The 25,354-nt window shown below is 49.3% G+C and overlaps 1 protein-coding gene across 6 annotated transcripts in view; it reads right to left on the reverse strand.

Moving 5' to 3' along the window:
- Window positions 1-25,354, reverse strand: part of tweek (transmembrane protein KIAA1109 homolog tweek) — a 647,796-nt gene that overhangs the window by 35,884 nt on the left and 586,558 nt on the right. For 5 of the 6 annotated variants that reach the window (XR_008613545.1, XR_008613544.1, XM_050182732.3 and 2 more), the window contains exon 58: window positions 4,962-5,396. Coding sequence is in view for 4 of the 6 variants with exons in the window: in XM_050182732.3 (XP_050038689.2) it covers window positions 4,962-5,396 (435 nt within the window). In the remaining 2 variants the exon portion in view is untranslated. Of the gene's footprint in view, window positions 1-4,625; window positions 4,786-4,961; window positions 5,397-25,354 lie in introns of all 6 variants that reach the window. The other variant, XM_055073300.1, reaches the window with a different exon arrangement.

The following is a 25,354-nucleotide window of genomic DNA, read 5'->3' on the forward strand; positions in this document are numbered from 1 at the left end:
CACTGAGGAGGACGAAGACAACGTATTCGGCTTCAGTTTCACGTAACATTAATTTGGTGGAGGTGGACGTTCCCCGTACCCATCATGGAGCTTCACAGCGGTCGCAACGGCGACAATGCAACTTCGGCTCCTGCTGGCGACACTTCATCTACGCAAGCGTCTCCGCCTGCAGCCCCGACCTACGTCGCCGTTTCCCCACCTCGGGATCCAGGTGTTTTCAACGGAGTCGGCAGTCCTGATGTTGACGACTGGCTCCGCTTATATGAAAGTGTCAGCACCAGTCACAGGTGGGATCCGACTATTATGCTTGCCAACGTACTTTTCTACCTCGACGGAGCTCCATTGGCGTGGTTCCAGACTCACGAAGAGGAGATCTCGAGCTGGGATCTCTTCAAAGACAAGCTACGCGACCTTTTTGGCAATCCATTTGGTCGACAAGTCAACGCCAAGAAAGCCCTTGCCACACGTGTACAGACGTCGACCGAGTCCTACGTGTCGTACATTCTCGACGTGTTGGCCCTTTGTGCCAAGGCTGACCTGAACATGACTGAGGACGATAAGGTTAATCACGTCCTCAAAAGCATTGCTGACGACGCCTTTAATTTACTGGTGTTTACGAACGTCACCAGCATCGATACCATCCTCAAGGAGTGCCGCCGTCTCGAGCATGCTAAAAGCCGCCGGGTATCCCAGCACAGCTGCTACCCAACACAGCTGCTACTTAACACAGCTGCTACGTCATCCTGTGACGACCTCTTGCACCAGCCATCGCGATGTGACAACTTGACCTGTATCATTCGTCGTGAGGTCGAAGCGGCACAACCGGCGGCCCCTTCATTCCCGTTACCTGATCATTCTCCGGTGACAATCTCCTTGATCCAGGCAGTCATCCGTCAAGAGTTGTCCAACGTCGGCGTGCAATCCCTTTGTTCCGTACGCTCGGAACCTTTGTCTCCATGCACATCCCTACCGTGCTCTCCTTACTCCTCTTATGGACAGCGCAACCCCTCCGAATGGCGAACCGTGGACGACAAGCCGATTTGTTTTAACTGCCGACGCATTGGACATGTCGCTCGCCACTGCCGCAGCCGCTGGACTTCTTCGATGCGCTATTATCCTGAGAACCCCCCTTGCCCCTCTAGCACATCCTTTTCCTTCGCCCCTTCTATGCCCGCTCCATCATCTGACAATGCGACACCTTTGACACGACCCCGCTACTCCCGCTTGCCTTCTCCCTCCCGCCGCCAATCTCGCTCGCCCCCGTCACGCTGTGCTCCTTCTCCGACCTACTCGCCACACCCCCGACCGGAAAACTAGACAGTGAAGCTTCTGGAGGTGAAGCTGCATTGACGACATTGGCACGAAATCCTCGCTTCACCTTACCCACAAACAAGAATCTTTTGGCCGTTCTCGTCGACAATGTTCCTGTGTGTGCGTTGATTGACACCGGGGCGCATGTGTCCATTATGAGTGCTGCTCTTCGCCGTCGGCTCAAGAAAGTTCTGACACGTGCCCCGAACCGAGTTGTACAAGTCGCCGATGGAGGGACTGTCGCTATTGTTGGCATGTGTTCTGCCCGACTCACCACTGCTGAGAGACACACCGTCGTTCTCTTCACCGTCATCGAGCATTGCCCTCACGAACTCATTCTCGGTCTGGATTTTCTTGCCCATCATTCTGCCCTCATTGACTGTTCGGGCGGCTCACTTCGCCTTGACTTGCATCTCCTTGCCGACTCTGTGGACCCGCCTTCTGAGCCATCTGAGCTGCACAGATTTTATTCGCCTACCACCTCACTCTGTGACACACGTCGACTTGTTGTCCTCTCCAGCTGTACCTGACAGCAATTACGTGGCCGCACCAATTCCGGCCGTTATGCTTACACATGGTGTTACCCTGCCGCACACTGTGCTGACAATTACTGGCAACCGCACCTGCCTTCCACTTGTCAATTTCGTGCTAACCGGGCAAGTTCTGCCTCAGGGGATCTCCTTGGCTATAATTCGCGCTTTGCAGGATGATGAGGTCGAGCCATTCACAGTGGAAGATCGTTACAGCTCAGCCCATACCGTGATGTCATCGCACGGTACTGACGTCGACATTAAGAAGATGGTCTCCTCTGACATTACACCTGCTCAAGCTGAAGCTCTTTGACGCGTTCTTGAAGGCTATCGCGACATTTTTGACTTTGACAATAGACCCTTAGGTCAAACGTCCATCGTGACCCATCGCATAAATACTGGCGATGCGAACCCTATTCACCGACGTCCATACCGTGTTTTTGTGTCAAGAACGAGCTGCTATCCAACAGGAAGTCACAAAGATGCTTGCAAAGGGCCTTATCGAGCCTTCCTGTAGTCCCTGGGCATCTCCCGTCATACTTGTCAAAAAGAAGGATGGAACGTGGCGCTTTTGTGTAGATTCGCCACCTGAACGAAATCACAAAAAGGACGTGTACCCTTTGCCACGTATTGATGACGCTCTAGACTGCCGGTACAGTGCCACCTATTTTTCTTCTATCGACTTACGGTCCGGCTACTGGCAGATATCCGTCGATGACATGGACCGAGAGAAGACTGCATTTGTTACCCCTGACGGCCTTTATCAGTTCAAGGTGATGCCTTTCGGTCTCTCTAATGCGCCCGCCACCTTCGAACGAATGATGGACTCTTTGCTTCAGGGGTTCAAGTGGTCCACCTGTTTGTGCTATCTGGACGACGTCATCGTTTATTCGCCCACATTCGACATGCATCTAGACCGTCTTTCAGCGATTCTTGACATGTTCCTCTGCGCCGGTCTTCAGTTGAACTCGTCAAAATGGCATTTCGCTCGCCGCCAAATCGCCGTCCTTGGACACCTCGTAGACGCCAGAGGCGTGCGACCCGATCCGGACAAAATTCGCGCCGTTATGAATTTTCCTGTTCCGAAGTCTACCGAGGACGTTCGTAGTTTCGTAGGGCTGTGCTCTTATTTCCGATGCTTTGTGAAGGATTATGCGACCATCGCCCGTCCCCTTACCGACCTCTTGAAGAAAGACGCCCTATTTTCTTGGGGACCTGACCATGCCGCATCTTTTTCGCAGCTCACTACTCTCCTTACGACGCCTCCAATTCTGGCCCATTTTGACCCGTCTGCTTCAACGGAAGTTCGAACTGATGCCAGTGGTCATGGCATGGCCAGTGGTCAGTGGTCATGGCCAGTGGTCATGGCAGCGAGTGCCTCGCTCTTGTGTGGGCTGTTGCGAAATTTCGTCCGTACTCTTCTGTGTCATCACTGATCACCACGCGCTCTGCTGGCAATCCTCGCTCAAGGACCCCACGGGACTACTCGCTCGCTGGGCGTTATGCCTGCAAGAATATACCTTCTCCGTGGTGTATAAGACGGGACGCTTGCACCAGGATGCCGATTGTTTGTCCCGCTACCCTGTTGACAAACCGGCTGATGCTGACGCCATCGCTTGCGTTTTCTCTGTGTCCCAGTTGCTTCCAATCGGCAACGAGCAACAGCGCGATCCTTCATTACGCGCCCTCATCGACCGTCTGGAGTCAACTCTTGGCGACGCCTCTCTCCGGATGTTTCTCCTTAAGGAGGGGACATTATACCACCGCACTCTCGATCCACATAGCCTTGAACTTCTGCTCGTCATTCCATCGCACCTGCGTTCGACTGTCCTCCAGCAACTTCACACTGCGTTGCCACTTGTGAGCCCTGTCAGTGCTGGAAGAAGCTCTCCACACCTCCAGCTGGATGTCTCCAGCCGATCGACATCCCACCTGAACCCTTTTTCCGTGTTGGTCTAGACCTTCTTGGACCATTTCCTCTCTCGGGCTCCGGAAATAGATGGGTCGCCGTCGCTACCGATTATGCTACGCGGTACGCAATCACCAGAGCCCTCCCGACAAGTTGCGCGACTGACGTTGCTGACTTTCTGCTCTATGACATCATTTTAGTGCATAGTGCTCCGCGCCAATTACTCACTGACCGTGGCCGCAGCTTTCTGTCGGCAGTCGTCGAGGACATCCTCCGCTCCTGCTCGACAAAGCACAAGTTCAGCATGTCCTACCACCCCCAGACCAACGGCCTCACGGAGCGCCTCAACCGGACCATCACCAACATGCTTTCCAAGTACGTTGCGACTGACCACCCCGACTGGGATCTTCACTTACCATATGTGACGTTCGCGTATAATTCATCGCGTCACGACACCGCCGGCTATTCACCATTCTATCTCCTATATGGCCAAGAACCCGTGTTGCCCTTGGACAGTTTGCTGCCCTCGGCCACACGTTCCGCCACTGAATACGCGCGCGACGCGATCGCACACGCTGACCACGTGCGCCAGCTCGCCCGCTCCCGTCTCGAGGCCTTACAGGAGCATCAGAGATGCCTCTATGATTGCCACCATCGTGACGTGCACTTTTCTCCGGATTCTCTGGTGCTTCTCTGGTCACCCGTTCGCCGTGTGGGCCTTTCCGAAAAGCTCCTGTTGTGCTACACTGGCCCTTACCATGTGGTACGACAAGTGACCGATGTCACGTATGAAATCATCCCCGCCGATCTCTCAGCGTCATCGTCAGCTGCAAGTGACATCGTTCACGTGGCAAGACTAAAACCCTACCACACACCTTTCACCGCGGATGTGTAGATTAAGCACCGGGACGGTGCTTCTACAGCCGGGGGTGATGCTACAGAACAGCCGCCACAGTGTGGTTGCACTGAGGAAGATGAAGACGACGTGTGTGCCGGTTTGATATAGCGTCGCCATTTTGGCCTCCGTGAGCTTACCTGTAAATAAATTGTAAATAGTATTCGGCTTCAGTTTCACGTAACAATATCAACAATATTCTATCGTATTTGCGGTAAAAAAAAATAATTTGAGTCAACCTGAACAGCAGCTCCTGGCATCAACTGCAAAAAGGAAACCCTTTCATGAAAGTGTATAAACATGCAAGACAGCCCACCTGCGGGCCAAGCACATCCTGGGCCTCAGTGGCAAAGTGTATGCTGGGCTGCCGAAGGCTGAACAGGGCCCAGGCCTTGGATCGAAAGCTGACGCCGTGAAAACAGGCGAGTGAGACGTTCCCACCTCGCAGGTCCATGCTCCCGCCCACCAAGGTGCCGTGCAGGGGCAGGCGTAGACCCCAGCCCAGCTGCAGGCCTGAGACCAGTGCTAGGGCCCCTTGCCAGTGTCGCTGATTGGCATGCCGGCTCTCCTCTCCTCCTCCACCCATGCGGTCGGCACGACGTGGTCGAGGCCCAGCCAGCCGCATGGACGAGAACACACGTCTACTACTGTGGAACTGCTGGGAGAAGAACTCCTCCAGCTTGGCACCCATCTTAGCCAGGTCGGGTGTGGTTGACTTGGAGATAAGCAACTGCAGTTGATCCCAGTGCACCTGCGAGACCCATTGGAAACAGCTGCAAAAGCACTTTCTAGGGAGCACTCTACCACAAAGATTTAAAAATATGTTTATATATTCATAACAGAGATATTACATGCAAACAAAACCAAAGTACCAGACTGAACCAGAACCATAAAAATGCACCCGAACTGCAATTGCGGCTGGATCTGAATACAAACTGATATTCTTGGAATTTGCCTGAGCGTGAACTGAACACAAACCCAGGAAATTAATAGTAATGGTTATTGTGTGGAACGAAATGGTTCGAACAAGAGGGCAGCACCAATACCTGAGTAGAAAATTGTTAGAACTCTTGAGTTGTGTTTTATGTGACAATGGGCACAGATGAAAGTTTATGATAGGTAACTGTGGCCATCTCAGCAGAGACACTTGCATGTTTACACTTGGTCATGCCAGTTGTGCTCCATGGCTGAAACATTGCCTTAGGGCTACGCAGAATTATTGTTTCTGTTTGTCAATTACGCAAACCGTTAGGTCAGACAAAGCTAGCAGTAAGAAAAAAGCCCCTAAACTAAAAGGCCTGTAAAACATGCACTTGATAAATTTCCGCTGGTACTAACCAGTGCCTCTCTTCCCTAATTTCTTCCTAAAGCTTTTTTAACCAGTGGAAATCATATTAGGTTACGCCGGGTGACAATGAAACATGTCAAAATGGTGTGCTCAAGGAGGGCAATAGTGACAGATCACAAACCACATGCCAATTCAATAACAAAAGAAAGAATGTGCTTATTTAGTATTTGTTCTTTTTCTATCCTTCTGGCACAATGTGACAACTCAATGCTATGCGCAGAACATATAAATGTTATCTTTGTCGGGGATTGCTGCACAGCAATAGGAACACCGGTGAGTGCAACAGCATGTATTCTTGTAACAACAACACTGCTGCAGTGAATGAATGCTGTCACCTTCTCAGTGCACAGCAGTAAATAGCGTGCGAGATCTACTTTTGATGGGTCATAGTTGAAGGCTTGCTTGGTGGCTGCAAACAGAGAACAGACAACAATGCCCGTGGATGCAATAACTGATGCACCCAGGTACACAGACCTCAGCCTGTGCTGAAACGCATGCCTTTATTTCAAATGTACACAGATATACAGGGCGTTCTTTTTTGCTGTACCAAATTTTAAAAAATTGCCTGTGGCAGATAGCACAATTCTAACCTTTGATCAAAATTACTCAATGAGGCGGCCATTACTTCTAATAGAAATCGAAATGCTTACTTGAATAATTAACTTAATTACATTAACTCCTTAATTAATTATTTTACAACACGTATTTCAACCTACAAATGATAGCCTGTGTGTTCACAACGCGTGTCCCCTTGGAATGAATTATCTGCGCTGCACCAGTTTCAAGATATTAATTTTCAAACTGTCAGATGAAATGCATTGGTGTTCCAGTTACTTTCGTGCTTTAATTCGCAAAACAGCATTTTATTTAAGAAGGTAAATGGAACGCCAATGCATTTTATCAGGCACTTTGAAAATTAATATCTTGGAATTGGTCAAGTCCAGAGATTTCATTCCAAAAGGATATGCCTTGTGAACTCAGATGCCATAAAATAATCAATAAAACAGTTCATTAGCATAATTATGCTAATTATTTATTCAAGCATTTTGATTTCTAATATAGGTAATGGCTGCCTTATCAAGTAATTTAGATCAAGGGTTACACTTGCGCTACTTGCCACAGGCGATTTTTAAAAATTTGGTGCAGCTTGACCCGAGCAGCATTGACCTGAGCACCAACCTCTGACGAACGTCTGCTTCCCAAGTTGCACACCCTCAAGGTGTGTCGCCATCATGGTTGAAGCACGTTACGTTAGGAATCTTTTCAATGCAAGCCTGGAATGCGGCATTTATCGCATAGCTGATATGCACGCTGCATGACATACTTGCATGGGAGAACATGAAGCTAAAGTTTGTTCGACTTCTAGGAAATTGTGTTATTGTTGCCGACATAAGTGCGAAAGGAAATATGCTACTCATGTCACTCGGTGCAAGAATAGTCGTGCATAGTCGTCAAGTACACTACAGCATAGCAAAGGGATGAGACACCATGAAATCACCCATAAGCTGAGGGATAGCCTCTGAGCTTAGTGCATCATAGGTGCCAAAATCACAACATACTCCCTTCTTTATTTTAACATGTTGGTAATATTAGTAGAAGTTAGTATTGAATGAATGAATAAAGCCTTTATTTTAAGGAAGGGGACGGCTCTAGGCTGCTGATGGGGATTAGGAGGGAAGGGAATGTGGGTACCCAGACTGTTGGCTGAAACACTTCTTCATCTCAGTCTGGGATCTTCCGCATTATGCAGGCTCAGGTGCATGTTCAGTTCCGCCGCTCTCACATGGGCTGATCGACCCCTTCTACACTACTCGAAACAGGCCACTTTGTCTGCCATATATCGCAATGGCTTTCTGTGTTTCAGGATTAGTTTGTATTGCAATTCCTAGTGTTCTAATGTCTCCGTGTAGTAGATGCTGAATGTTGGATCTCCCTTGTGAAAAAGCTGCACAGCTCCAAATGAGGTGTTGCAAGTCTGCTCTGCATGACTCCTGGCAATGTGTACATTGGGTGTAAGTCTTCGCAATCGTAGCTTGTCTGGGTTGGTGCCATTTCTCAAGTATGTGTGGTGTGTATGCAGCGTTGGCCATAACCTTATTCAAGAAAACCTCTTCCGTGCGGGTAAGCCCTCCCTTGTCGTCAAACACATGTACTGGTGTAGCTTCTAATAATCTCCGTTTACTGTCTCCTTTTATTTTAGTACGAATGTAATGCATCAGTGCTCTGCTAGGAAAGCCTGCGGCCAATATCTTTAGGTATGGATTTTGGTCCACGGGGTTTGGCGAGGAAATGGAGTGTGGGGAGCTGTACGCGTAATCAAGCCCACCTGCTTGCGCGGCAGCTGCGTGAGCGGCTGCGTTTCCCCCATCCATGCCGGTGTGCCCCGATGTCCATAGGATTTCAACATTTGTCCCATTGTCCTGTATTCTCTTTAGCTTTTTTCTGGTGTCGTTGGCCACCGCATCATCTGTCGTAGGCCCCGTTAATTCGGCCACTGCTTCGTACGAATCAGTAAGGATCCGATAATTATTTCGCACACTCTGCTCTACAATGTCTCCCATGTCAATGGGAATGGCGTTGACCGCTCCCTATATAGCTAAGAGCTCAGCGTGCAAGGTTGCACCCCCAGGAAGCTGACATGTGTGATAGCCATTGTGTTGGGGTGCAGATGTGCTAACCCAGGCCATGCTTGCTATGTCGTTTGTGATTGCAGCGTTCGTGTAGATGTCAGTGGTGTGCTGCGGCGTGCTTAATCCCAATCTCTTTTCAAATATTTTTCTAGCTTCCGCGTTTCGTCTGGCGATAGGGCGTTGTTGCCTCCGTATGCCCAGTGGTGCTTCCCATGGTGGCGTTTTGGTCGCTTCCGCAGGCTCTGGCTTCGCATGGACTTGTTTATCCCATGCCATGATCTGTTTTCCTTGGGTCGTGTTTTCCAACCGGGATCGCATTCGAATTCGTGCTTCACTGATTATGTCCCGTATGGGTGGAATCGCTACGAGCTTGAGCAGGTCCTCGTTCCTCGTGTGCTTTGGTAGCCCAGTGATCGTACGGAGGGTGGCCCTGTGTAACTTTTCGATGTCGCCGAGGTCTCGTTCAGAGAATATCCGCCATACTTGCTCGATATTTGTCTAACCATGTGCAACAGCGGTCTCCATTTTTGCTTTAGTGTGCGAATCCATAGCTGGGGGCTGTTGCAGCTAGCAATCTGTGCTCCAAGAATCCTAATTTGTCCATTGGCCGACGCAATATCGCTTTGGCCGATGTGTAAAGTGATCTGCTTGTTTACATTGGTTGCTTTCTTTCCGTCTACGCTGATCAATTCTGTCTTCTCTGGCGAGAGTTGCAGTCCGAGGTTATCTAAAGTGTTGCTAACGCTCAGGATCGCTACTTGCAGCTCAGTTTGCATGCTCTGTATGTCGGAATAATCCACCGCTTCCGTCCATATTGTTATATCGTCGGTGTAAATAGTAAAACGGGCTGAAGTGTCTCGCTCAAGACTTTCTGCCACACGTGTCATGGCCAGATTGAATAGCATAGGTCCGAGGATGGAGCCCTGGGGCACTCCCCTATCCAAGTAATAGGTCTTCGGACTCCATCCCGGTGCCTTGCCATGGAGCTGAATTGGTCTGCTTTGGAGGAAGCTACGTATCCAATTGTATGTTCTTTGGCTAGGGTACCTGGTTGCCAGTTCCTGTAAGATGGCCTCTTGTTTCACGTTATCGAATGCTTTATGCATATCGACTGCAAGAATATAGTCAGGCATCTGTTTGCGAGACTTACGGTTGATCACTCTGCGGAGTAACCAGAGGCAGTCATGTGTGCCCATGTTTGGCCGAAAACCTGCCTGCGCAGGATGCAAACCCGGTTGTACATATTCGATGTAGTGCTGCATTCTTGTGTGTAGCATTCTTTCTATCAATTTGCAGACAGTTGACGTTAGAGCTATGGGGCGTAGGTTAGCTGGTTTCGTGTGGTCTTTGCCCGGCTTCGGTATGGGGTAGATGAGAGATAGTTTTAGTGAATCTGGCACTAGTCCGGATTCCCAGGATTCATTGATAATTGTTAAGAGCTGTTCTTGAGCTTCATTGCTGAGGTTTCGAAGTTCTTGCCAAGTCACTCCATCGTGCCCGGGAGCTGATTTCGTTTTGCCTTGTGAAAGGGCTGCTACGAGTTCACCCAGCGTAAAGGGCGTGTCTAGCTCCTCTTTCGCGTTGTCTATCGTTGCAGAAGGCAGCAGTTCAGGAGGTGCCTCGGCAGCATGTGGGAAGAAAGTGTGGATGACGCCGTCCTCCAGCACGGCAGGCTCATCTTGCAAAAAGAGCTCCGCGAGAGGAGGTGCGCCTTATTCGCTCCCAAGCAGGCTCCTTAAAATCTGCCATAGCCTTTTTAGGCCGGGTTCCCGGCCAAGCTTCGCGCACGTATTGTGCCACGTGTCTGCTTCGAGTGGTTGTTGGTATTCCTTGATGAGTCGGTATTGATGTTTAAGGCGCATTAGATCTTTGTGACGCTTTCCTTTATACCGGTATTGCTGTGTGAGGCAGTTGACCTTCCGCCATAGATTTGCAAGGTGCATATCCATGTGAGTTGCAGTGTCATCGCATGGGATAGTTTCCCTGGCCTCCGGCTGTGCCTCCGCTATCATAGCGCTGAATTGTTCAAAGTCCGCAAAAGAGTCCCCGGAAGCCATTCTAAATTTTTCCCAGTCAAAAAGCACCGTTTCTCTCCTCTCTCGGATCCTTTTGCGATTGAGCGTGATAATTATTGGTAAATGGTCGCTATCCCATGTCGTCGATTCCACGTTCCATTGCCTTATGAGCCCTGGAGTGGCTAGTGTCAGATCGGGCGTTGTGTCCTGTTGTCACGCGTGTAGCCCTATGCGGGTTGGTGTTTCTGGTGTGTTGCATATGTCCAGAGTTGACATTTCTATTGCATCGTGCAGTATGCGTGGTCTCGGGTCAGCTTTGGCGTAGCCCCATGTTTGGTGCTTGGCGTTAAAATCTCCCCCCACTAGAATGGGAAGGCCTCCGGCTTGTGCCTGCACCTTACTGAGCCATTGGTAGGAGTCATTCCGGTGCTTGCCTGTTAGGGGTCTGTAGTACGTGGAGACTCCAACCATTGGCTGGTGGCCGCGTGGACATAGCTTTACTGCCACAATTTCTCTAAAATCATTACACAAATCTGGTATCTGCAGTTGGGTTTTGGTGCAGTCATGTCTTACTAAAAGAGCAGCTTGGCCTTGTGCTTGTTGGTTTCCTTTGCCCTGGTGTCGTATCGTAGCCTGCTGAAAGGTTCGGTAACCTCGAATAGTGCATTGTCCCCTTGTCTCCTGTAGAAGCACGACAAGGGGTTTGAATTTTTTTATTTGCTGTCTTAGTGTGGATCCATTCTGCGTAAAACTTCGACAGTTCCATTGGATGCATATAGGCCGTGCCGTCATCTTTCATCTGCTGGCTTGCGCCTTTTAGGTTCGTCATGTTGCTTCTGAATATTTCTCTGAATTTCCGTGAATATCGCCTGCATCTGAGTTTGTATTGCATTCGTTACTGTCTGAAATTCCTGCCGTAGGTTCTTTTCGAGGCGCTGGGTCTCAGTGTGTCTTTCCTGCCTTAGGATGCTCAGCATCTGTGCATACGCCGAGTCTTGGGCTGTTAGTGGTTTTGGCACTGATGGTGCCTGGTTCTGCTCAATACACATACTTTACACCATATACAGTAAGCGACCACTTTCGTACATAATGTCTTTGAACCAAGCAGGTGGTCGGTGTTCTTGTACCGGCTGCTCAGCTGGCAGCAGACTGCACCGCCAAAAGCTGGGACTGTGGTGCGCCAGATGAAAAAAGGTGCACCATGGCAGCAGCAGGTGGTGGTGTCTGTACCGCAACAGAAGGAGGTTGCGGCATCTTGGTCAAAAGCTCATGAAGATGAAGCCTGCACCTCTGCGGAACCTTGGAGAGTTTTGATGCACTCTAGTTCCTGCCATCTTGTAGCCTGAACACCCTTGCCTCTTCATGACTTCAGCTTGTGGTGAAAAGGAGGAGTCTTCTTTGAAGTCAACGAATGGCCTTCTTGATGAGAACAAAACCTGCTACTGCTACTGTTCTTTTCTTGGTAGCTCTTCTCTTGTTTGCATACTGTTTGCTGTGTTGCTATTGGTACTCGACTCTTTGGTGTAATTGGGAGAGCACCTTAGCCAGATCTTCAGTAAAGGCTGGCGCTGAAAAACACACCACATCCAACCTGGCTCAGGGCATTCTACCAAGCAATTAAACTGTTGGAACAACATCAGTCATTTCCTGTAGAGTGCATCTGTAGATGCTGAGATATTCTGTGACTGATTGGCGGAGTAGTTGCTGCTCAGGAAGTGACACCAGCACATGTTCTTAAAGGGGCCCTGAACGACTTTTTATTGAAACGGAGAAAGGCATTTGAAGTAAAAATAGGCTATTTGAGAAATACTTTGCCGTAAAAGGTACTTCAATGTGTTGAGCAGAAGCGGAGTTATTGGCAATCAAACACGGCCTCCGCTGTGCTGCCGTTCCTTCTTCAGTGCCTTGCACTGCGAAGGCCACGGCGGAGTCGGGTGTGCCCACAACGCTCCCTCTTCTAAATGTCACTGTGGCGCGCAGTTCAAATTTGATTTTGGATGTTAACGTAGATGCCACGACTTTCGATTTTGGTGCCTATGGCATGCTAAATGTAAGCGAAATGCGTTTCTCCTCAGTGAGCCACAACGCGCTTTGCCAGTGGACTCATGGTGGTGCCCTGTGGCAGTTGCAGTATCTACACTACGTAGCTGACCACAGCTACCAGTAGCAGCTGCATATGAGAATGTGTGTTATTATGAAATCAAGTGTCCAGAAGAGAATTAGGAGCAGGCTTCTATTGAAAAGAGAGCGTTTGAGAGAAGGGTGACTCTGTGCTCCACTTGAGAGTTCCATGCACCGCGTACGACAGCAAAACTTGGCTGAGATGTTCACAGCAGCGTATGCTGCCCGCAGACTATGTTATTTCACGAAGCCCGAGGGGTGACTCAGGGCCCCTCTAAGCACTTGATTAAACCATTCTATTTGCATGTTAGCCTGTCGATAACAGACTGATGAGTGAGACTGGTGGATGGCTTGTTCTTGAATAAATTCAGTGAATTCACGAGAAGTGAATTGTGGCCCGCTGTCACCGACTATTTCTTCAGGATAGCCCTCTCAAGAAAAAGTGCTTGCTAGAAACTCCTTGACCGTGCTTGTGGATACATTGCTACAGAAATATACCTGTGGCCATTTGGAGTGGTAATCCACAACAGTGATGACAAACCTGTTGTGTGGTGCATGCTTCAGGGGCCCAACAATGTCAGCGCCAAACTTTTGCTATGGCCGCTTGGGCCATTCTGCAAGCTCTAAGGGTACTGGTACTGGCAGACTTGTCTGCCCCTTGTAGGATGTTAGGATGTGCCCTGCAGGCACATCCTACAGTTCCTTATGGCCAATTCTACTCTGCTTGTTTGTCTGAGGCCACCAGAATTGCTTGCAAAGTCGTGCCTTTGTGCATTGATGCCCTGGTGCATCTCATGTGTAGATGGGATGATCTGAACAGAAAAGGATGATGGAACCAGTCACTGTGCACACAGTAATAATTCATCCCCCACTGAAAGTTCTTCAAGAATGTTGAGAATGGGTTAATCTCTTGAGGAATGGACTTGTGCAGTGGCCAAGAAGCCATTATAAAGGACATCGCCGGTTGTAGACGGGCATCAACAAAGACAGCTTTCTTGAATTATTCTTTTGTCACACAAGCGCGCACAACAAGCGAGAATATATTCTTCCATGGCAAGCTCAGTTTCTGAACTAGGAACTGGCAGACAAGAAAGAGCATCTGCTACTGTTTTCATAGACCCATTTTCGTATGCAACCGCAAAACTGTAGCAAAGCAGCCTTCCGCTCCAGTATGCAATATGAAGGGGGTGCTTCCCAGATTCTTGTGATGGTAGCAAAGACGCCAACCCCTGACAATCTGTTCAGAGTTGGAACCGGTGACCCCAAAGGTAGGTATGTTATCGTTCACATGCCTAGCTGTAAGCAAATGCTTTGTGTTCTCTGACCGAGTAGTTTCATTCAGCTGTTGATGGTATACACTATGCGAAAGCTATTGTGCCCATTTTACGCCCATCTTGCTGTTGCAAGACTGCTCCAAGCCTGCAGTCAGATTCGTCAGTTGACACAACCATTGGTAGTGCTGGGTCGAAGCACTGTAGGTGATGAAAGAAGTTGTTTGACTCTCCTGAAACTGCTGTCTGCTTATGACCAAATTAATGGTCGATTTTGACGCTGTAAGTTTCATAGGTTCTACCACCTGTGTACCACCTACAAACGGAGGGTGGCTACATTTGTTGGTAATGGCGTGTTTCAATAGAGTTTACTTACTTTGGAAGCAGTGCAATACCATTAGCAGTGACCTTGTGTGCTCGAAATGTCAGTTCTTGAATGTCGGAAAGGCATTTGTTGTACAGCTTCAAGCCTGCTTCCTTGATCATTTAAAGGACAGCTTTCAAGTTCAGGAGGTGCTTTTGTGCACTATTCCCGAAAACAATGACGGCGTCTGTGTAGAATGTACACCAGAACAGCGTGTAATAAACCTTGCCATTAACTTCTGGATTGCTCGCTTAGAATAAACAAGCAGGGAAATGCATGGCGCAGGTAGGAGCAAAAGGCTTAGAAAATTCTCCTTGAACACTTGTTCAGACAAAATAGAGATGGATAAATAAATAAAGATGGGCACACCTGCGCTCAGAAAAACAGGTTGTACTGAAATCACAACAATAGCGGAAAGCACAGGCGGCAAATGCCGAAAATTTGATCTCCTGGTGAAGCGCGTCGGCTTGTATATATGACTTGTCGAAGGTTCCAGCGTAATTGCTGGTGTCCGCATGCCTTCCTGAAAGTACTACACATTTCGTGTTGCACATACAATCAGATTACACAAGGTTCGGTGACAACAGACAACGGATAAAACCATTGATAACATTTGAGAAACTTCAGCCACAGAAAGGCACGTCTTGTGCTGAGTGATAATACTGCAACATAGTTGGGTTGTAGAGAATGTTCACTGAATATATAAACAATTTATACGAATGTCAATATACTCATTGAGTATATTGACGTTGACTATACTGATCGCAGATTGAGCAACAATGGCCTTGAGCTGGGCACTGCTACGACAAAGCCTCACATTTTTTTTATTGCGATAGCAATTAAACGGCCACTCCCTGTCGTGTCCTGTGAGGCGATGTTATAGGCTTAGGTCACATATGGTAAAACGAGATCCCACTTAGGTTGTCGGACGCAATGTACATGGATAGCATATCGCCCAAAGTGCAACTGAATCGCTCAGTTATGCCGTTAGTCTGTGGGTGATAGGCAGTAGTGGTGCGATAGACAGTACGGCATGCAGTAAGGAGTGCGTTAACTACCTCAGAAAGGAAGACCCATCCTCTGTCACTGAGAAGTGCCTGGGGTGCACTATGGTGAAGTATAAAGTGTTGCAAGAGGAAGGATGAAACATCGCGGGCAGTGGCGGTTGGTAGGGCAGCTGTGTCTGCATAACGCGTGAGGTGATCTACGGCAACAACAATCCAGCGATTCCCAGAAGGCGTGTACGGTAGAGGGTCGTAGAGGTTGATGCTAACGCGTTCGAATGGCCAAGAGGGGCACGGGATTGGCTGCAAGGGACCACAAGGATGGCGAGCAGGACACTTGTGGCGCTGGCATTCTGAACATGAGCTGATGTACGTCTGCAGAACACTGTACATCCCACACCAATAAAAGCGCAAGCGGAGCCTGGTGTGTTTTGAAGAGGCCAGTGCGGGCGCATTGTGCATTTGCATGGAAAGCAGAGCACACATCTGTGTGGAGGTGGCGATGGACGACGAACAACCACTTGCGACTGTTTGAAGCGTAGTTGCGGCAATAGAGCAGTCCATCCCGTACCGTAAAGTGAGAAGCTTGATGGCAGAGAGCACGGGAAGGACGAGTAGCCAGGAAGTCAGATAGGCAATCCAAATGAGCTGCAATCCACAGATTCTTGCGCTGCTCCGCAGCTATATCGATGAGCGCTGGTGATGAAAACACAGAGTCGATGGCAGAAAGGCAAGTTTTGTCACCTGACGTTGGGGAGCGAGAGAGAGCGCCTGTGTCGAAGTCTTGTAACCGGAGGGCCCAGCGAGCGAGGCGACCTGATGGGTCTTCACATGTTGACAGCCAACATAAGGCGTGATGGTCGGTAACGACATTGAAGGGACGGCCGTGCAGGTATGGTCGAAAGTTTCCAAGGGCCCAAATGATAGCTAAGCACTCCTTTTCAGTTACGGAGTAATTAGACTTGGCCTTGGTTAGTGTCCTGCTGGCATAGGCTACTATGTATATGCTGTATCTACTTTTGAGCTGAGCGAGGACAGCGCCAAGTCCTACACCGCTGGCGTCCGTGTTAACTTCTGTGGGAGCTAGGGGTCAAAATGGTGCCATGCGGGCGGCGATGTGAGCAGACAGCGCAACATTGTAAATGCGTCCTCACAAGCTGGGGACCAGGCAGAAAGGCCGGTGTCAGCTTGCAGAAGTTGGGTTAATGGAGCAATAATAGAAGCAAAATTCCGGGATAAAACGACGAAAGTATGAGCAGAGCCCGATGAGCCTTCGAAGTTCCTTCAGGGTCATTGGTTTCAGAAAATCGGTGACAGAGCAATGTTTAGAAGCATCGGGTAAAATGGCGTCTTTGGAAACCACGTGTCCGAGTATCGTTAGTTACTTGGCTCCAAAGCAACATTTCTTCATATTGAGTTGGAGGCCCGCATTAGTTAGGCACTGCAAGACATGCTTGAGACAGCACAGATGAGAGGTGAAGTCAGGAGAAAAGACGACCACATCATCAAGGTAACATAAGCACGTCTTCCATTTTAGACCACGGAGGAGATTGTCCATCATCCATTCAAAAGTAGAAGGAGCATTGCAAAGACCAAACGGCATAACGTTAAATTCATACAGGCCATCTGTTGTTACAAAAGCTGTTTTTGGGTGATTGGCCAGTGCCATGGGCACTTGCCGATAGCCAGAACGTAAGTCGAGTGGGAAGAAGTACTCTGTGCCTTGCAAAGAATCGAAGGTGTCATCAATGCGCGGCAAAGGATATACATCTCTGCGCGTTATCTTATTAAGACGGTGACAGTCCACGTAAAACCGGATGGCCCATCCATTTTCTTCACAAGGACTACAGCGGACGACAAGGGACTGTTAGAAAGTTGAACAACTCCGCACTGAAGCATATCGCTGACTTGGTCTTCAATAGCACGGCACTCTGTGGGTGACACGCGATAAGGTCGCTGGCGCAGCGGAGTATGGACGCCCGTATCTATCTCGTGATACACCCTCGATGTGCAGCCCAAAGTCGCTTGTTGACAATCAAATGTAGAGGAGTACTTGCGAAGCAGGTTGAAAAGCTGGGAACATTGTGTGATGCTCAGGTTGGGATCTATAGAACTGTTGAAGACATCTGGGGGAAACAAGGGGCAAACAGGGCAACAAGCCAATGTACTGATCTCGGAGCAAGTGCCATCAAGAGGGGCATCGAAGATGGTCGTAGAATCGTTACGCTCAAGACGTCCAAAGCAATCACTGCGACGCATAGGGGCGAGGCACAATTGTTGGATACAAGCATATGAGTGAAGCTCCTGTTGACAGTGAGGACAACGAAGGGAAGAGAACATTGACGATGAACAAAAATATGCGACGGTGTAAAAAGACCAGTGGTATCTGTAAAACTGTTGTAGCAGGCAGTTGCAATCACAGATGAGTGCGGAGGGATCGTAGTGTCATCAACAATGAGCAGCTTGGCGCCGGAATCATCAGCATCATCAAGTTGGGCGTCCGGAAGCGGTGGAAATTCAACTTTGGCGCGAGAACAGTCAACGATGGCCTTGTAATCGGAAAGGAAGTCTCACCTCAAGATGATGTCATATGAGCATGAAGACAGAAAAACAAATTTGATTGGGTACATGAGTCCTTGAGTGGTGATGCAGGTAGTGCATGCAGCAACAGGGGTAATGTGCTCTGCGCTTGCTGTACGGAGCGACAAGGCAGACAAGGGTGTCATTACTTTTCTGAGTGAGAGACAAAGTTATTTAGTAATGACAGAAACGGTGGCTCCTGTGTCTACTAGTGCAAATTCAACGATTCCATCTACAGATACTTCAATAACGTTCTTCGGAGAATAGCGAGGCCTTGTGCTGATCGACACAGACACAGTTCTTGCCTAGAGAACTGCGGCGACTAGTTTTCCTGTTCGGTAGGAGGCGAACGACGACGCATTGGCGAAATCGAACGGCATCAGGGAGATGGCGAGCAGCACTCATGGGCAGTGTTGCCGATGCGTAGAGAAGTCTGACATAATTCACAAGGTGACGAGAAGAACAGAACTGGAGGGGCGTATGATGGCGCAGGTTGGTCAGCTTTGGGAATCCATGAACGTCGGCGACAGAACCATGCCACATGACCAGGGATGCCGCAATAGAAGCATATTGGATGGTTGTCGGGCATGCACCATGGTCCAGTGTTGGCTGGTATCCTGGTGGGAAACATGGGCGGATGTGATAGTAGAGCGAGCTGTGGTGGTGAGAACGGCGATGGCACGGTCCGCGCTAAAGTTCAGCGTATATCATAGGTGCAGGTAACGGTGGTGGTGCACGCAGGGACGGAATAGCCTCAGATACTTGCTCCTGTATCATTTGTCGCAGCTTTGGAGTCAAAGATGGCGTAGAGCTTGGAAAGGCAGTGAGTAGAAAGAGCTGCCGAGCGACTTCGGCACGGATGAACACTTTCGTCTCACAGAGCAGGGGGCCATGGTCGGGAACTGCAGTCAAGCTCAAAAAAGAGACATCCTGCGTGGAAGAACGCCGGGTCAGGAGACGTTGTCTGTGGAGTTCATCGTAACTCTGACAAAGATCCGCGACTTCGACGAACGTCCACAGATTTTTCGATAAGAGCATTTGAAAGGCATCGTCTTCGATGCCCTTCAAAATATGCCGGATCTTATCGGATTCGGTCTCTGAAGCATTGACGTGCTTGCAAAGGTCCACAACGCTTTGTATGTAGTCCGGTGAAGTTCTCACCAGGCTGCTGAGAATGGCTGCGCAAGCCCTCTTCGGCACGAAGCTTTCGCACTGTGGGCCGACTAAAAACTTGCGTGAAGCTAGTCTTTAAGTCTGACTAGCTGCAAAGGTCAGATTCGTGGTTGCAGAACCACACATTTGCAACGCCCGTGAGGTAGAAGACCGCGTTGTTCAACTTGTGAGCATCATCCCGTTTGTTGTGGGCACTCACGAGTTCATAGGATGAGGACCAGTCTTTGACGGCGTTTTCATTGAGGCGGCTGAAGATGGCGGGATCCCGTGGACGCAGCGAGCTGGAACAGAGGAGGGTGGGTGAGGCCGGTGGTGGTGTTTGGCTTGTGTCTTCAGGCATAATGGGTGACAACTTCCGACTGTGCAGTTCCAGGGTTGGGGAAAACCTATCAACCTCCACCAGATATGTACCACAGTTTAATTAACTAGCCAGAACGTTGCACGATACACAGGCAGGTCTATTGATCAAGCGTCGGGCACCAAGCGCGCGAGCTCTGTTCTTGAGCGAGGCGTTGACGATGCATCTGAAGCACACGCCTGTCTTCTTTGCTACACTTTGTTCATTTTCAATGCAGAACGACCATTTGAGTGATATTCTAAGCTACAATCTAATCATCATTTGTGAGAAGTTCTTTTTGTGTGTTTATTCTGATAATTAGTTGAGTTATTATTACTTCAAAATGGCAATTTACGGCTATACTTGGTCATGCATTCTCGAAGTTTGGACAAAACTATTCAAGCTGAAACTCTGACAACTTCAATAATCAAGCAGCAAGCTCTCCTCTCCCATTTCATGGAGCAAAAATTGTCTGATCCTTTTTAGGAAATCTACGTTGAAACAGTGAATTTAGCTATTTTTTTGCTAGCCAGGTCTGTGCAAATTGACGTTCTTTCCCATAATATGCCGATTCACTAAGAATGTCGCCCATTGGTATACAGCCATACAGTGTCCTTGCTCGTTTCAAGCAGTGCTTGAGACAAGCTTTCCAATGAATAACAAATACCACAACCGTTTTTTGGCAGTGGTGCCATTTGTGCAAAAATATATCGAGCTGTTTCACACCACTTTCAGCATTTCTCAATTGTGGCTGCCTCGCCATTAAACATTACAAAATGGGCAAAATGCAAATGGATTCTTTCTCCAGGTTTGAGTGTTTGGTTAGTCGAGTCACCTTGCCTACCTGACAGTCCTTCAAGCACATGTTTGTAACCACACCTTCACCATAGTCCTATCGGAGCTGCTGGAAGAAAGAATGGAAGTGCCAGGTACGGCTGACACGTGAACACATGCTGGAAGTAGGATGCAGTCAAAAGGGCAGAGGCTAGGGCAAAGTAAACACAGGGAAAGTACGATAAGAATGACATAAGAAGGACCATTTGATCTACTGTTCATTATAACGACTAATAGCGCCCCCAATTTCCTTGGGTAATTTTGCTTCCTTTTCATGGTATATCATGAGCGCATGCCGCTAGCCAGCAGGTTAAGCTATTGTGTCATCGTGGCCAGGAGCTATGGCGGATAAAAATTCCAGAAATTTGCTGGGTGGCCACTTTTGTTCACAGGTGACTGGGGAAACGTTTTTGAAGTGCCCAATCTTGACATCACTTCCTCCTAGCTCCCAGGTTTGTATGTTGATACCTGCAAAGTGCAGGTATGGCCGCTACTCATGCTTCTCCCAGTGCTTCTCCCCTTACGAGAAGCATTGGCAGGCAAGAGAGAGAAGAAAAAGAATGCACCGATGATTATGACGCTCCCCGATGGGAAATCTTAATGCAGCTCTATATGTGTTTTCATTTCGCTGTGTATTGGCTGGCGCAGACAATCTGTCTCATGCTGCACGTTGCAAATGGAGCGAAGTATGGCATGACTGCCTCGCTAATCTGGAGATTGTGAGCGTCAGCACGTGGGTGATGTGTAGGCAACATTCACAGCAGCCGTCGCAGACAGACCTTCCAGACAAACTACTCTGGTGCACTACTTTGGCGCCATCTTGCAGCCATCATCGCCACACAACGCTTTTCTTCTCACACTTTCGCCCTACTCTCCTCCTTCGCTTCCCGCCTCATGGTTCCACTGCATGAACCTCCTCTGCTTTTCCCCTCGCATCATTCATCCCCCCCTGTGAACTGCGTTCGCTCTTTTATCATCCGGTCTGCTCTAAAACTTTATTGCATGGAGTAGTTCAGTTTCAGACGCTTTTGTCTACAAACAAGTCCCCTTTTTCACAGTCTGATGCGTGCAGACGTAGATGCCACATGTACATGCAGCTCCGGCTATTTCGTGGTGATTGCCTTGGTAGTTCTGATTTTCTTCGTCATTTGAAAAGAAAAGAATTTAGGAGTTGGAGAGTTTTTCTTGATGCATCGAAGGCAAGGGCAGTTGGCCTTTATGACATCAGTTGGTGATATTTTTTTTTTATTCAGCCATGAGCATGGTTTCATGGACAGTGCTCGCAAATGCAGATTGTGTCTTGTGGGCTTCGCAAATAACTCAGCTGTAGTGGAGAAACACTAATGTTTTAATTTTTTGTCCTTTTCAAGAAATCCGTGTCAGCGCCCTTAAAAAAATTAAATGGTGGTGTTTTACATGCCAAAACCACGATCTAATGATGAGGCATACTGTAGTGAGGGACTCGGGAAATTTGGACCACCTGGGGTTCTTTAACGTGCGCCTAAATCTAAGTACATAGGTGTTTTCGCATTTTGCCCCTACCTAAATGCGGCCGCCGTGGCCAGGATTTGATCCGGCGACCTCATAGTTAGCAGCCGAACACCATAGCCACTAAGCAACCAAGGCAGGTTGTCAGTGCCCTTCCAAATTCTAGCCGGTGAAAAGAGGAATCATTCCCCTCTAATTTATTAAATAATCTTATGGCCTGCGAACAATTTTCATTTTAGAGCGCAGCTCTTAAGCGCCCGTTCCTGCATTGAACGTTGGCGTGCCTCAGCAATGGCGTTACACTTTGTAACCAAGCGAACGAGCACAGGCGGAAGATAAAAGTGAATATGGAGCGCAGTGGTAAAGAAGAGCGCGTGAGGAGGAATGTGAAGGAGGAGTTAACAGGGAAAGCATGAGACGGCAAGTGGAGGAGTAGCAGAGAGGAAACGGCATGTGCACGCACTGAGCTGCCGGCGGCCACAGCATCCGCCACCATGTGGGTGTTTCATCTGCACTTCCAAGGGGGCACCAGGGTGGAGTGAAGTGTAGTGTTCCTGTATATGCTCCTGCAGGGAGCAGAGTTGCACATAACTTTTCCAGTGCTGCTTGCACTGCTATTCACTGAGTGCTATCACGTGGTATCAAAGTTCAACTGTGCTGCTGTGAAGCCAACTTTACAGGCGCGATGCCGACTCGTTTTCGTCAGTGCCATCGACGTTGCAATCAGTGAACCGTCGAGCGTGCATTGCATTCATCAGCTCCAGCTTGCAGGTAGGCTATTCGATGATATTACAGAATGACGCAGTGCAGCGCACCAAACTGCACACACCACATGGAAGTTGGCAAAGTTTCTTACATGGTGCCGTGCGAACCGGAAACTGGTATGGCTACTGCGTATAAGCCGAGACTGGCAGGCTCCTAAAGTTACCAGGATATATGAGATATGTTCGCCTTGATTACAGAAGTGAGCTTGCTTTGTTTACACTAAAGCAACATTCATCTCGACTAACACCCCTGTTAACGCTGAGATACGTATGGGTGGCATGAAAGGTTGTTCACTTATACGATTTTTGGAGCATATGTGAAGCCCAACACAGACGTGGGACAAAGAATGAATGAAACATCTGTGTCGCGCTGCACATATACGCCATGAATGTTAACTTACCAAATAGCCCACTTCGCTGTGTTTCTCATATGATTGTTCTTACTATGCGGCTCTAGAACAGTGTTTCCAAACAGAGTAAATACTATAGTCGGACACAACTTAAGTTTGCAGTGAAGCCCTGCCCACGCCCTCATAACCGCCAGCCACTGTTCCATGCGCAATAACGTTCCTGGTGCTTTGTCTCTGAACATATACTTAGACACCAGTGAGCGTCTTTCCTGTTAACGTCTCCTTTTTCCGCAACGTTTCTGCGCTCCTCTTTGCAAAAATCGTCTGTAATGGACTTGATGCCGCAGCATATGATGTGACCGGCGTTGAACATAGCTCCGCCTTCATTTACACACCTTTGAGTCTCTTTAGCAAGAAAAAAAGTATGGTTTGCAGCGAAACTAGAGGGCCTGACGTGTTTTGCTGCTCGAGATGTACACACTTGCGAGATCGCCTTATCACCATCTCGGCAGCCATTTTGCCCTACTGTCGCGCCGCCTATAGTAACTGGAATGACTGAATAGTTTTAACAGTTTAGCTTCGTTCGAAACCTTTGTTTGAACCGAAGCGTAGGCCTAGCATGGATTTTCTTGAGGGAGGCGATGGTGGCTGTAGTGTGTTTGAACTTTTCAACATGCTAAGCCTTTTCGCAAATGATCTTTTTTAATGACATTCGTCAGTACAAGAGCCAAGTGGTTTACATCCTGGGAGAGCGAGTGAGTACGGAAGGCTCGGGGTTGGTCCGAATTTTTTATGTAAATAGCTTCTTCTATCTCTGACTCTGATGAAGTCGCGGCTTTGGGAGCCGGGTGGCCGCGGGCCATGGGTGCCGCTACGGGCTGACTGGTACTGCGGCCTGGCACCGGGCGCTCCGACACCGTCTGGGACGGTGGGCGCCGTCAACTCGGATGCCGTGTGCACCGAGCGTGGTAGGACCACCTAACAAAGCTGACGTCTCCTCGCGGCTGCCTGTTTTGCGCCCATTTTGGGTGTTGTTTTTTGGATGCCGGTTGTTGTCAGGGTAGCGACGCTTTAGGCCTAAGGCTTTACGGAGCTGCCTGTCGCACGTGGAAAGACACAACCTGGTGGACCGTGGCGTTGAGGTGTTGCACTTTGCTTCCCTCATTCTAGTTAGCCTCGCACGAATTGAAATTACTCGTTTGACTCAAGGAAGCGAGCTTCGTTCACGTGAACTTAGCATCCGAGTAGCTGCCCGATCTTTTGCTAGCCGAGTTGAGCATCGTACCATGTGGGCGATGCGCATGCAGAATTTCTCTCCCTTGCACTACTGTAGTGTTTGCCGTGTGTATTGAGTGTACGCAGCGTCATTGGAATCACCCCTGGTTTGCCGTCACCTGCACATCGTCTGCGCTGCTGTCCCGGACTACAATCGAGCCACCGGGCAATGGTGATGCTGTGGCGAGTTCGGTGCAGCGACTTCGGCGGCCGCATGTATCCAGCTCACAACCGTCGGCAGCGGAGAAAAGAGCCGGCGATCACCGGCAGCTACCATGGCTCGCCAGCAGGGCACGTTGGCGCGAGCGACGCTTGCTTGTTCCGACTAATGCGTCGCCGTTTCCGGAGTCCCGGCCTGGAATCGTGCCGTCGAGTCTGCAGAGCTGTTGCTGTGACCAGTGGACGCTAGCGGTGTACCCAAGGACAATGTCGGCTCGCATGCTATGGACACCGTGTAGACATTTCCTCGGCGCGGCCACTGTTGCATGTACCATCTTGTTCGTGAAGCACGGGTTGACGTTAGACCGTGTAACATGTTTCGCCGGAATAAGTAGGGATTTAAGGTTGGGGGGATGTGGGGATGCGCGACTCTGACGCGTCCCCTGATATGTTTTTCCCGCATAGCTCCCTTTCCCTGCAATGCGGCTTCGGCGCGTGGACTGCGTGATGCCCGCGGCAGTCGGTCTGGTTGAGGCGCAGTACGAGAGATGGCGCGAGTGTTGCACTGCTAACGCCGCCTACGGTGGGGTTCATTATGCAAAAAAGAAGTGAGGCGTGCAGACAGGACACAAGAGTAGAGAAGTGGACAACACGAACGCCGAACTCCGGTGGGGTTACTTGGGAGCGAAAACGAGAAAGCTCTCTTTGGCGGCGGGCCAGCGAGTGCCGCGGACGTCCTGCGCGGGTGCCGATCCATGCTTCTGCGAGACCGTCTCGCGTGGCCACCTTCGAACGCGCCACCGTTTGCGTGACCGTACGCGCGAACGACCAGGAGTTGGGATCCAGCATGGGGCGAACATAATCGCTCGTTATCCGGTCGCGGTGAGTCGGACTTCTAGATTTGTTGCGCGCCCATCGGCATGTTTTGTGGATAGCAACTCGGCTAGCAGGCATTGATCTATGAAAGGTGCAATAAATGCCCTTGTGACTGTGTTG

Source organism: Dermacentor andersoni, chromosome 4, assembly GCF_023375885.2.
Source record: "Dermacentor andersoni chromosome 4, qqDerAnde1_hic_scaffold, whole genome shotgun sequence".
Lineage (NCBI taxonomy): Eukaryota > Metazoa > Arthropoda > Arachnida > Ixodida > Ixodidae > Dermacentor > Dermacentor andersoni.